This window comes from Scyliorhinus torazame, chromosome 9 (assembly GCF_047496885.1).
Source record: "Scyliorhinus torazame isolate Kashiwa2021f chromosome 9, sScyTor2.1, whole genome shotgun sequence".
Classification (NCBI taxonomy): domain Eukaryota; kingdom Metazoa; phylum Chordata; class Chondrichthyes; order Carcharhiniformes; family Scyliorhinidae; genus Scyliorhinus; species Scyliorhinus torazame.
The window spans coordinates 183,789,309-183,802,775 of NC_092715.1; the positions used below are offsets into that span (position 1 = coordinate 183,789,309).

General features: G+C 43.0%; 1 protein-coding gene across 1 annotated transcript; it reads left to right on the forward strand.

Annotated features, from left to right (window-relative positions):
• Positions 1 to 6,465: 6,465 nt before the first annotated feature.
• Positions 6,466 to 12,759, forward strand: dmrt2a (doublesex and mab-3 related transcription factor 2a). The gene is made up of 4 exons (XM_072516879.1): positions 6,466 to 6,581; positions 7,171 to 7,642; positions 8,277 to 8,379; positions 11,359 to 12,759. Exons 2-4 carry the CDS (start codon positions 7,295 to 7,297, stop codon positions 12,459 to 12,461), a joined length of 1,554 nt encoding a protein of 517 aa, XP_072372980.1. The 5' UTR covers positions 6,466 to 6,581; positions 7,171 to 7,294; the 3' UTR covers positions 12,462 to 12,759.
• Positions 12,760 to 13,467: the final 708 nt, after the last annotated feature.

Here is a 13,467-nt window from a genome sequence, read left to right on the forward strand (position 1 = left end):
TGGCAATGTACAGTTGCAGTCCTCTTCCTAATTTGTGTCACTTTGAGTGCTCGTTCTGCCGTCAGTCGCTACCACTTTGCTGCACCATTACTTTGAGTCGTGCTCCCCCTGACGGTGCACCGCCGCAACTGATCTCCATTGGTCGTGTGTGCACGGAACTGCAGAAATGAGAAAACATCTGCACCATCACGGGGACCGTTCTGGGCTGTCGATCCAGCCAGAAAGAGTTAAGACAGAAATTGATGACTTCACCCGGTATACTTGATACAGGCAAGAATAGTTAAATGAAAACATTGCCATCTGTAACGAAAGATACAGCTCTGGAATGCAAAGGCCCTGTGCTTTATTCCTTGAGTATTTCCTGTTTCCTTTTTCTATTTTATTTGCTGAGTTTTATTGTCAGAAATGTATATTCTTTCAAGTGTGGCTTTGCCAACTTTCATTTAAAAATAACAAGAATTTGTGTTGAATTATAGGACGCGGTGCATTTTAAATTTTATTTGAAAAACGGGACTCGAATAATTTAACAGAGAATAAAAGAGTTCCTAAACATAATAGTGAATAAAATAATCCCTCCCATAACAAATAAGTAAATCGCACCTCCCGTAGCAGAAACATAATTCACACCACAAGGAAATCATATTGAAAGTGTTATTAGGATTTTATTAGTTAGTGGTTCGGAATTCAAGTAAATTGTTTCCATATTGTATTCGTTTGAGACGGTTTTTGACCGCAATTTGGTAAAATACTACAGCGGCTACCAGGGATACAAGTCTAAGGTGAAAGTGTTTATAAATATGGTACAGTGTAGTGTTTACGCTTAGAGAGAGTAGAGTTTTTTTAATGACCTAGAATTATAGAAACAACGCAACATTATTTAAATCACATTCTATATCGTACACAATACCAAAAACAAATACTCATTTGATTTTATTCGGTCAGTGCATGGACTTTGGATGTTGGGTTTTCCCTCAAAGAGATTAATAAATGCAACCCTCGTCCTGGAATTCATAACATTTCATTGTATCGAGGCTGGTCACAATATTGTTGGCCATAGAAGGAATTGTTGCAATTTAAACTAGCACAGAATTATTAATAATAATTAATTTAAACATTTTAACAAACCCGCCCCACGTAATTCAACACAGCATCTAGTATAGCATCCGTACTCAACCAGAACTTCAACTTCAACATATCAGAAATAACGTTCAAAACTATCTTTCTAAAAACGCACAGTATGTGAAAGATTAATTGTAATAAGTATAAGGGTACCTTTCGCGCGCGAAAGATCGTACTTTTGTCTAGCTCTAAGATCTGTAGACTTTGTTTCAAATATATATATGTCGCTGCCAATAAATGTAATTGACAAGGTCCCTGGATCTGCCGTTTACCTGCAAAGCAGAGTTTCTGAACAACTTGTTTCAGAGTATCGGTGAGCTCGAGCACAAAGATGCTGTAGGTTGTCCGAACTTTGGCAATGTAATCTGCACAGCAAAGTGGTGAGCAGGCAAGGATCAAAGCATTCTTGTTTTGCAAATTACACCCAGGGTAGCAGTTTCGCGAGCTTGGAATAACTGCGCTCATAAATTTGAGCTAGAGCGAGAGGGCCCGTCCTTCCACCTGCAGGCCCACTGCGGACGCCACTTCACAGTCCATTCTGTCCATTGTCGCACCTACCCAGCCCTTTCCAGTCACAGACAGGCTGCAGCTGCAGTGAGCGGAACACATCTGCTTCGAAATGTAAGTTTGGCGGGTGGAATTCACCTCAGAGATGGAGAAAGTGCATGATAACACAATAGGATGATAAACAATAGGCAGAAAGTAGGATATACCAGACTCTGGGTTTTAGACGTAGAGGCATGATGTACACGAGCAAGGGAGTTCTGATGAACCTTTCTAAAAACACTGGCTCAGCCTCAAAGGAAGTCTGTGGCACATCTGGGCACTGTACTTTAGGAAGGATGTGAAGGCTGACGAGCATGGTTTCGGGGATGGGGGACTTCAGTTATGCGGATAGATTAGAAAAGCGGGGGTTGTTCTCAGGAAAGGGAAGTTTGTGAAGAGGTTTGACAGAGATATCAAAAATTGGGAACCGCCCGGAGAGGGAAGCAGTTTCCCATTGGTGCAATGGTCGAGAACCGGAGGCCACCGATTTAATGTGATCGTCTAAAGAACACGAGGAAAAACTCTTTCTCGGCAGCGAGGGTTTAGGATTGGGAATGCGGCGCCTGAGAGTGGGGGGCAGATTCATTTGGTACTTTCACAAGAGAATTGGATGAGCAGCTGAAGATAGAAAGGCGGGGGTGGGGGAAGGGGGGGGGAGATGGGGAGGCCTAATTGAGTGGCTCTTGCACAGCGACAGCAAGAACATATTGGGCCGAAGAACCTTCTCTCCCTGTGTAGCCATTCTATGATACTATGAAATAGAAGAACGATAAAGGCTGAAAAGTGATAACATGAGTTGCAAATAAACAATGTGATGGAAATATCAATTAAAGGGAGAGATTAGCATGGGAAAACAGAATACATTGCAGAAGGCATAAAACATACAAGAGTCCAGAATCAAATTTTACTTTTCATTCCGTTGAAAACGCATTTTCATTTGAAATATATTTTGACCTTAAATTTAAATTATTATTGTTATTATTTCAAAACCACCACTCTCATGCTTTATTTATTCTTTCTGGGGGATTATTTGAAGGGTGAATGTGTTCCTCTCAGTCCTGGCTGCTCTTCCACCTGGATACTGTAAACGGCTCCTGCGTGTGCTTTGTACCCCGACAACAAGATGCTCAGCTTCGTTATTTGGTATCGGTTTACACGAAAGGACTCCTGTTCCTCCACGTAACAAGTCCTCGGTCATGCTTCTGGCTTTTAAGTCAAATCCCCAGGGTAAAAAAGGCAAATTCCTTCGGTATTTACTTTTTAGTCATGCTTGCGAGTCAAACAGTAGCAGAAAAGAATGGGGGGGGGGGAGGAATGTCTTTCAAGATGCCATTTTTTTTGACGTGTCCTTAGATCATAGTTGGTCTCAAACCATTCAGATCAGAATTTTATTTTTGAGCAAAGGCATGCGGGCTGGATAATTTGTGAAGGTCTGTTTTGTGTTATCTTCTCGTTGTGTGTGTGTGTTTTTTTAAAACAATGCTGTTTGTTGTGAAACCCGCATCAAATCCAAAGAAGACCAAGCGCACACAGAATGGGTCATTCAGCAGAGATCATCCGATCACCCACTGATCACCTCCCCCCCTCTCCCGTCTGTTTTTATTACGACACAGAAATGAGAGTGTTCCTAATCAAACTCACCCTTTCTCCATTACATTTAATACAACTTTCTGATACACGGTGGGAGTCCATCAGCTAATTATCCTCATTGAAAAACCTGGAAAATTCCTGTGGGGTCAATTTAAATTCTCCTCATGATCTCCCCTCGGATTTTCTCTCTTGGAATGCGCCCAGATATCTATCCTTCCAGGGGTACACTTGAAGGCGACCCACGGTTTAATGGGGCAAATATAATCACTGTCACATATTAAATATTTGCCGGATCTCGATATTGGGTGATTTTTGATGTTTTAAGAACATAAGACATAGGAGCAGAATTAGACCACTCGGCCCATCGAGTCTGCTCCGCCATTCAGTCACGGCTGATATTTTTCTCATCCCCATTCTCCTGCCTTCTCCCCATAACTCCTGACGCCCCAAGAACCTATCTGTCTTAAAGACACTCAGTAATTTGGCCTCCACAGCTTTCTGCGGCAAAGAGTTCCACAGATTCATTGTTTTCGAGTTGGTGCGTCTGAAAGTTACTCTTCAATTAAAATGATCGAGAGGGCTGTTGATATGTGACACTCCTCTGTTCTCACCAGACTAGTAGAAAGTGCTCATGTTAGCAGCAATCGTCAATTTCTCAAAATCTAACCGCATAATGTTGGAACCAGCTTTGCAAAATACCCGATAGCCATAATTAGAAGAAAAAAAGTGCCTAATATAATTTAATATTACTGTTAACTTAGTTCACTTTTCGAACTCTGCAATCAATATGCGTGAGCAGCAGTTTCACTTACTAGTTTTTGTTTTTTGGATAAGCCAGAACAATATGTTTTTTTCTTGTCAATTCCTGCTTAACACTCTCTAGGAGACCCATCCTAGAACTTGGCAAACTTGGCAAATATGGGCAGGTACGTGGGACGGAGCGGGTTGAAATCAAATGAAGCAGTTACTTTTAGTTTCTCAGGCGTCCTCTGAAGCATAGCCAAAATATCTAAATGTAACTAATTACAATTATAATTAATTATGCTTTAAATATAATTAAATCCACAGAATTGGCTAACGATGTATGTCTGTGGTGATGTGATTCGAAGTTGATAATTGTCTTGTTCATGCTAGACTTCTCTACTTTACCAATACCTCCTTCATACGTTCACAACATTTGTTAGCTATTCATTTGGAATCCTAACTGTAACAATGCTTATTCAACGTGGAAAATAATCCTCAGATATTCATTAACACGTTGCCTACCATGGCGGATATTGGTCTAGTTTATTTGTAATTCATGGCTGGCTGTATAGAAAAACCGTTATTGTTTTAATCCAGGTCACTGTAAAATAAAATCAATTCCAAACTAAATCAGATAGTGACTTGCGAACCCTGTGCCCGTTTAAATCTGTTTCTCGAAGTGGGCTAGCGATTCATGGCGTTCATTTTTGACGAGGCTTGGTTGCCTCACAATACATTTGTTCCCCATGAAAGTGTAATCCACAAGCACAATCAGTCCAGTCATCGCATAAAATAAGACACTCATTTTCTTTTTTTTGTAATTATTTGGAGAACAGCTAAACGACATGTCAGCAACTAACCTACTCGTTTCCTGGCCTGAGGACCTTTTTAAATTTGAGTTTTAAAAATTGATCTGCACTTTTTAAAAGAAAAATCCAATACACTTACTGCGACCGTTTGCATCTGCCTGGTGTTTTTCTTTCGTTATTTTCAGAATGCATTCAATGTTAGATTTTCCTCTGAGCAAATCCTATTTATCTTTCCCCTTATATCTGACCAGTTCTTAGTGTGCTGAGATTCAATGTGAGTCTGGCTTCTGAAATCCGCGATTTCGCTTTGAATGCTCAGTAAAAGAAACTGTAATCTTTTCCGATACTGCTTTATGTTAAAGCTCCGACTCGTAGTGCCAATGAACAGATGTATGTCCCTGCTTTTTGATAAAATAAACCTCTCCTTTCTGTTTTGATGCGCATTCAAGGAGATCCTCTTGATCATAAAATGCGAAGCCCTGAATTCAACCTTACTGGTATTACCTTTAATTTGCAGCTTGCTGGAACAACGTTATGAATTTAGTAATGTATGGTAATATGTACTGGGATATGAGAGTAATTGAGTTGGGGAGTTGGTCACTTCAATAATCTAAATGCAATGTAATATTAACTGTTTCACATGTTAAAGTGAAATTGAAATCTGAGCTTGAAAAGACTATGGTTTTACACACAAGACAATCTTCCAGTATCTAGTTCCCGAGGTTCAATGTTCAACTCCAGAAGTAAAAATCACCGACAGCTCTATATACTTTATACATACACTGAACACTCCATTCAGGAATAGGTGAGAAACTATAAATATCTTTCCATTAGCCTTTTCTTTCTCAAATACAAACACGCGACTGCAAATCTATGTTGAAGTAGGTTACACGTGGTTACAGAAACGCCCTAGCTATATCTCAAACAATATTGCTGCCCTTAAATTTGCCAACTATCCAAATCCTCCAACCGAGGAATTAACACTCAGCCTAACTTTGACTTCATCTTAAACAATGAACTGTAATTTTACATGAATCGATATCGGCAGTCCAGATCTTTTCCAGTGGTTGATTGGGCAGTGGCAGCCCTTAGAAATAAGACTTCATCTGTTATCACCAGATGTAAACCAATGTGTGTACAGTAGCTCTCTGATCATCACTGTATTTAATCATTCTGGCACAAATAAATTAAAATTCTCATTGAAATCATTACTTCGAAAAATATATATCACTGAGCTGACATTTATATTTAAAAAAGGAATTTGCAAGTGGTTATTTTGAAAAGGATGTATAATTTATAAAAAAACCAAATAACTGGGCACCTCCAACTTTTTGTATTGTTTTGTTTTTACTGAATTACATGAATCTTTTTTACAGAAGAGATATTTCACGTGGAATCTTCCCAAAGTATAGCCAAATAATCGCCTCCTTCCATTTGATGACCTGCCCTTTTGTGTGTGTTGTGTATGTGTTTCTTTTCTGCATGTTTAGATCTTCAGTAGAAATCAGGGCCATGTGATTAACTTTCTCCCCCCAGCTCCCAGAAACGATCTCCAACCAATCAGCAGCCGAGTCACTTCAGAGGCGCCCAATCCGCAAGCGCGTGGCCTTTGACCCCCCCCCCCCCCCCCCCCCCGAGCTGATATTAACAAGCAGGTAATTGACGATCCGCCCGGGTTCCCCTTAAAGCGCCAAAGCTCATTGACACGATCCGAACAAATCGCTCCGAGACACAGCGGCTAAACCTGCCCTGGAGCTAAACTTCAGGCACAAGGTCAGTACAAATGTCTCGCAGGTGAAAATGTTCTTTGGCTTGGGCATGATAATCTCAGTCAAATAAATCTGCCGACAATAGGTCCAACACGGATATGCAAATTGGCTGCAATAAATGCTGAAGCTTTATTTAAAAAAAGACTGGACTTAAACTTTTCAACTCCGCTGAAATGATGTTTAGGATCGATCTGAAATGGACTACTTGAATCAAAGTTAACTGTAAATAATGGAGTTGTGGGTTTTTGTGACCATGGATTCTGTAACTTATAATCTTCTCGGCAATGCAATGTGACGCAATGTAATTATTCAGAATCAGTCCTGTAGTGTAAAGTATGTGGGCAACGTTCGTATGTTTTCACAAGTAAGTGGGCAGGTTAAAGAAAACGGAGGAGGGGAGTTTTAGTTAAAGTTAAATTCAAATACGGAGTGTATAAAAATTGCCTCGGTATCCGTGGTTTATTTTGATGGCAGCTCAGATAGCGACTGAAAGCACCGACAAGTGGACAGTCTTTGTACTAATATTTGTCTGAATGGACTCTGCCGAGTAGATCTTGTTTCTATTGATATTCTATCTTGCTTATGTTTCACAGCGGCGCGGAGCCCTGAGCTGCGACTATCAGGAGTCATTTACTGGTCCAAAAGGAGGGGGAGAGGGAATTCAAGCCCCGGGACAGCGTGTTGCTTTTAAAGGTCCAGTTTTAACCGGAGATCGGAATGCAAAGTGCTGATCAGCGCGGGAGCGAGCTGGAGATCGACGTGGAGAGTTTGGAGGTGGAAGACGAAGACGTGGTCGATTCCCCCGAGGCTGTGACGGGCCACAGTGAAGAGGATGGATCGGCCGAGGCCGGCAAGAAACAGCAAGGGGTCGACGGGGATCAGAGGAAATTGAGTCGAACCCCCAAATGTGCCCGGTGCAGGAATCACGGGGTGGTGTCCTGCCTGAAGGGCCACAAGCGGTTCTGTCGGTGGAGGGACTGCCAGTGTGCTAACTGCCTGCTGGTCGTTGAGAGGCAGAGGGTGATGGCAGCTCAGGTGGCGCTCAGGAGACAGCAGGCAACTGAGGTGAGTAGGTGACCAGCCAGTCTGCGTTCCATGGGGAAAGGAGAGTGGCACTAACGTGAACTTTAGGCGTCTATGCGCAGTTGACAACAATCCACTATTTAAGGCAGACACCATTGACCTGAAATGTAGAGAAGGATTCAGAAATTGCAGAGTAAATTTTATTTTGAAAAATTATCTTTGGATATGTTCAGCCACGGGACTGCTTTAACTTTGCAAGATTTAATTATGGCTGCAATTCTTTATATTGAACTATACAGTGGGTTCCCAGAAATGCTGAAGTACTTACAGTTTACTGAGTTCGGTTATTCTCATTCCCCCGACGTAACTGCGTTATATTTGTTTTTTTTAAAAAACAATTCGAATAACTTCAAATTGCTCCATGACTTACTTCACGATCCGACTGTGTGATTTAGTTCGATTGTATTCCTCCCGGGCCCCCAGTACCGAGCGCCCCCTGTAACCAGAAACGTTCCTCAGTGAGTTCCCCTTTGTAAACTTTCCGTTTAACCGGGGTGGCGTGCAGGGTGGGAGGAGAGGTGTTGGGCGTTTGGGTTCTATTTGTTTAAAATTGAAAATACACAGCATGTATTGCAAATTTGCAAGATTTTAAAAAAAAATTCTGCTTCTTTTCAAGGATAAGAAAGGGCTATCCAGCAAACACAATCTGGCCGAACGCAGAGCCGTGTACCAGAGGCATCTGAGAACGCCCAGTCTGCTGGCAAAGAGCATTCTAGAAGGTGAGCGCAATATTTCCGTCCACACCATTCAAATGTATGCAATCTGCACCCAGAGTTTTGATGGGGGCTAGAATTGCCTTCAAATAAGCCTTGGTGGCAAGTGTGTGTGGGGGTCGGGGCGGGGGGGGGCGGGGGTTGCAAGCCAATATGAAATGGGCAGGTGGGATGCAAGGGTTAGCCAGATGTTCTGAGAGGAGCGGAGCGGGCTGTGATCAGAAATTTGTACAAACTGTCAGATTACTGCGCTTCTTACTGATTATAAAACCCGCAGACTGTGTAGCAAAACTTCTATACGGTGTATGGTTATTTTAAAATGATTAACTGGAGAATGTTTATTTATTTTATTGATAACTATTATTATGCGTACAGACCTGATAGATCACTCTATACATATATGGGGTTTAGCATAGTGGGCTAAACAGCTGGCTTGTAATGCTGAGCAAGGTAGCCCCGCGGGGTCAATTCCCGTACCGGCCTCCCCGCCGGAATGTGGCGACTAGGGGCTTTTCACAGTAACTTAATTGAAGCCTATTTGTGACAATAAGCGATTGTTATTATACATAAGCACAACATACAAAAAACAATTACAACTGTAAAAAAAGGAAAAATATACGAAATATCGATTACAGAATACAGCAAGGCCTTTTTTAACATGGACTTTTGCATCTTACTACTGATCATTGCATCTTCAGTCTAAGGGAATTAAAGGAAATCTGAAAGTGTGTACTCATGCAGCTATTAGAATAAGCTGCAAATCGAATATCCTTGCAATATCATTCCAAACCAGAATAGCCATGTTTATTCTTACGCAACACTATGATGTCCCGCTGATGTAAACTGAATCTGGCCGGACTATGCACATCACAGAGTTGGCACCGGCGGTATGCTCGCCCATGGCTGGATTTGAGTGGTGATGTAATTAGCTGGAACAACTGGAGAAATGTTTCTACATCTCCTGCCATCCTTCAACCTGGTACCAATTGAAAATGAGTCAGACTAAGCTTGTTACTTCGTCCAAATGGACCGAGGGAGGACGGGACGAGCAATTCTGTCCGACTATTTACACAAATTAAAGACACGGGGACTGAAAGAGACAAACACGCTGGGGTGGAAATTATCACGGAGACAATGACGATTTCCATTTGGGCATAACTTCTACACACCTACATACTTGTATAAATATGGGATGTAACTGTAAAGTGCAAAGAGTTTGAATTCCATTCCCGTCTAATCTCCGAAATTCTTGTTAAAATTGGACAGCCATTCCACATTATTCATTTTATATTCCTACAGCCACGAGTTACCAATAAAGCGCCCAGCTTAGTGCAGGGAGCGCTTGTTTGCATCTCCGATGCCTTTATACCCAATTAGAGACTGGTTAGAGCTGGCTCATCAGGATACATACCCAGCCCTGACCTGATGGACCAGGACCGGTACACGGGTCTGTGGATAGCAGTGAACAAGGGGCAGGGCGGCTGTACATTGTAATGAAAATGCTTACGGCGTTTTAGTTCTGCAGCTGAAGACCACGTTGAATAACGGGTAAATAAAACAGTAAAATAAACGTGTTCAACCATTTACATCTGGTTAATATTCGGCAACATCAACAGCTTTTTATTTTTAAAGATGATCATCTTAACCCTAAAAGTAACCATTTCATCTTGTAGCTTTGTTTATTCATTTGGGGGGAAAAAAAATCTTTTTTTAAAAACTCAAAACTGTATTAGACAACAGGAAGGAAAATTCTGGCTTGGGGGACCGTTTTCAAAAGGCGTCTTAATGTCTGCCATGAATATATTCGGCTTGTGTTTGTATGTGTTTTAAACGGGATATCATAGTATGCAACTCTTTTCCAAACCTTTAAAAATACTTGAGCAGCGAGAAATCCCAATATTCCAAACACAGTCCGCCCTCGCATAACGAGATCCTGTGTACTGGACTAGAATTGCTGACCAGGTTAAACCGCAACATTAATACAACCCTGGGACGTGGTGTCCAGCATCGGTACAGTGGAGGTTACATAACGCACTGGAAAACCTTTTAATCAGTAAATATATAAAGGAGTCATCATAGATGATTGAACTGAACAGCTTGGAAAATAAGTGAAATATATGAGGTCTATTTTGTCATTGAACCTTTCTGCCGTGAATAAAATTTAGAACAGTCCAATTGTCCCTGTGAAATATGTAACTAACGTTCAAAGAAAACACCTGCCAGGGCCTATTTCTCACAGGAGTTAATACCATTGGAAACCTGTGAAATTTTCGGTCTCGATTACTCCACAGTTAAAAAGCTAGATACAAAGCAACAATGTTTAATCGAATTGCTTGAAGCCAAGTGCGCGAAATATCGGTGTGTTTCTGAATCTCTATCGTTAGATTCAACGCGCATTCTGGCTTCAGCATTGGCCAGGGCGGTGAAGTGAGCCGGGAACATTAGCCACTCACTTCTAATACCTTAGTCGAGTTCAGTCTGGAAGTGCCCTTTTATGTGTTAGCCTTGTGTCGAAGCTGGTTGAACGGTTCCAACCGGATTCCCAGCGGATCCTAGTATCATGCTATAGAGTTTTCGGATTATCTTGGATCACTTAAGGTGTGCGAAATAGAAAAGTGGTACATTAAGTCGATTGGTCTGGAAATATAGTGCACATGCCACATTTAATTTGGGTGTATATACTAGAGTGCTTATCGAAATAAATAAAGAATTTGCAACACTGACATCCTCTAGTTCAATATAACAACATTAAAGGAAATGTTTTAAATGTGGGGCGTGTGTCACAACAGTTAATAATTCGGATGAATAGTATTTTAGAATTTGGAATGGATGTACAGTATTTGTCAACGCTAATACCGTCCGGTATTTTCAACTAGGCTAGTTCATAAGTTGCATTAGACATAATTAATGCTGTATATTGTACCCAACCCACCCGTTTCAGTCATCCCTAAAATACTTATCTTTCTAATTACTCCTGCGTTGCAGGCTATCGACCAGCTCAGACTGACCCATATATGAGAGGCAGTCCACCTCTGCCTCCTCCTGTTAGTGACCGGATGAGGAAAAGGCGTGCCTTTGCTGACAAGGAGCTGGAGAGCATCATGATGGAGAGAGAGTACAAGGAGCGGGAGATGATCGAGGCTGCCCAAGCTGCGGCCGCCTTCTTCCTGCCCAATGGTATGGTGCACGCAGCCGAGTACAATTCCTGCAAATCCAACTACACCCCTCCACGGATGGAGAGACCCAGCAAGGAAATCCCCCAGCATTGCAACTTCATCCCCCCCTGCCTCGATCTAAGTATGCAGTACTCCGGCTCGGATAGAGCAGTGGAACTCATCTCTTCCAACGTGAGTGTGGCCACCACCTACCGCCAGTACCCGCTGAACCCCCGCCTGATGGTCTGGCCTCAGTGCGGTGGCATTAGCGACGCTCTCCTGTACCAGCAGTATGTGCTGAATGCCAGCAGTGCCATCCAGAGTCTCAAGTCGGGAGCTGTTTGGGACCCTAAAGGGACTTCAGTACCGGATGGCCATTTGCCCAGTGACAGCCTGGAGTCTCCCAAAGAGCGGGCGCTGGCAACGCCGCATGTGTCAGCCGAGGTGCGAGGGATGGCGACCGCCCACCAGCAGCAAGCGCTGGACATGCCCTGCGAGCGCTCGGCCTTCTCTCCGCCAAAGAAAGGCTGCTCCCCCCAGCTTTCCGAGGGCGACTCGCCGCCCTCTCTGCAGCCACCGAGCAGCCAGTTCGGCAAAGGAAGCTCCCAACCCCCAGTCCCTGCATTGAAATTCAACAGTGCCCCAGTGTTCAGCAGCATGCAGGCCCAGGGGAAGCAAGCCCCCTATGAGAAAACTGCCTCTGAACTCAAAACGCTCATCAGTAAGGACATCATGGAGGAGGCGGCCAGGAAATACAGGGAATACGCCATCAGGGAGAATCAACTGTACAAAACCTCGACCGAAAGATGCATGGACAGTTTGACTGTTTCTAAGCAAGCTGGGACAAAAATCTCGCCCCCTGACTCGCTATCCTTTTCAGTCGAGTCAATCCTCAAGAGGCCTTCGCTTTCTCTAAATCGCACTTACCAGTAAATAGCTGGCATCTCATCTCAAGTTGTACCGCTTAGAATTAATATTGCTTTCTGTTACACTGAGACCAAAACTGCCTTTTGTGTCAATGTCTTTGTGATGTACATGTTTGAGGCATTGTCTTGTACAGATGTTTGAGGCATTGTCTTGTACAGATGTTAGCATGGTTCGTGTATTTCGTTTCCTGCCAGAGTATATTTAAAGACGTGCTTGAGTTTCTTTTTGGAGAACTGCGAATTATCAGATGTTTTCTACGCTGCGAAACAAGTGTACAGTTAAAATAAAAGAGATTTCAAAACAAGTTGTCTTTTTCTTAACGAATCTATGCCTGTCTGCATTGATTTAACCACCAAAACCGAGACTCCCCCAGCAGGGACAGCCCTCCTCCAGATGTTGCTGTATCCTTGGCTCAGACAGGCAGCATAGATTGAATTGATTTTATTGGTTTCCTGTTGGGAAGGACGGAGCTCCGTTCCGGGAAAGGGGGGGGGGGGCATAATTGTGATAATTGGACACAAACCTATGCGCCACTTTGCCCTTTCACACTCTGCATAATCCCCACACCACACTGCATGGCAGCTGACTAATTTGGCTGAGGTCAAGGCCACGACGAGGTGCAACGCCTTGGAACTTTATGTCTGTCTTGTGTAGAGAGCCTTTCCGTGTCTGCCTGGGTTTCCTCCGGGTGCTCCGGTTTCCTCCCACAGTGCAAAATGTGCAGGTTAGGTGGGGTCACGGGGAAAGGACAGGGGAAGTGGGGCCAGGGCGGGCGCTCTGTCAGAGGATGGGTGCAGACTCGATGGGCCGAATTGCCTCCTCCTGTACTGTCGGGATTCTATGAGACCATGAATTGGATTCAAAGTGAATTGTTTTTTGGAAGAACCAATGGGGTGGATTAAGGGCTCGCCCCGTCCACTCTTGTAACTTTGTAACTTTAAGAATGGAGTAAGAAAGGTTGAAAAAAATCACCTTCAGCTAATCACTGACAGGAAGAAATGGCTAACAGTTT

Excerpts from the sequence above, each read along its gene's own strand:
- dmrt2a (XM_072516879.1), top strand. The coding sequence starts at position 7,295 with ATGCAAAGTGCTGATCAGCGCGGGAGCGAGCTGGAGATCGACGTGGAG. Across the intron at positions 7,643-8,276 it reads GGAGACAGCAGGCAACTGAG|GATAAGAAAGGGCTATCCAG; the intron begins GTGAGTAGGTGA and ends CTTCTTTTCAAG. Across the intron at positions 8,380-11,358 it reads GGCAAAGAGCATTCTAGAAG|GCTATCGACCAGCTCAGACT; the intron begins GTGAGCGCAATA and ends CCTGCGTTGCAG.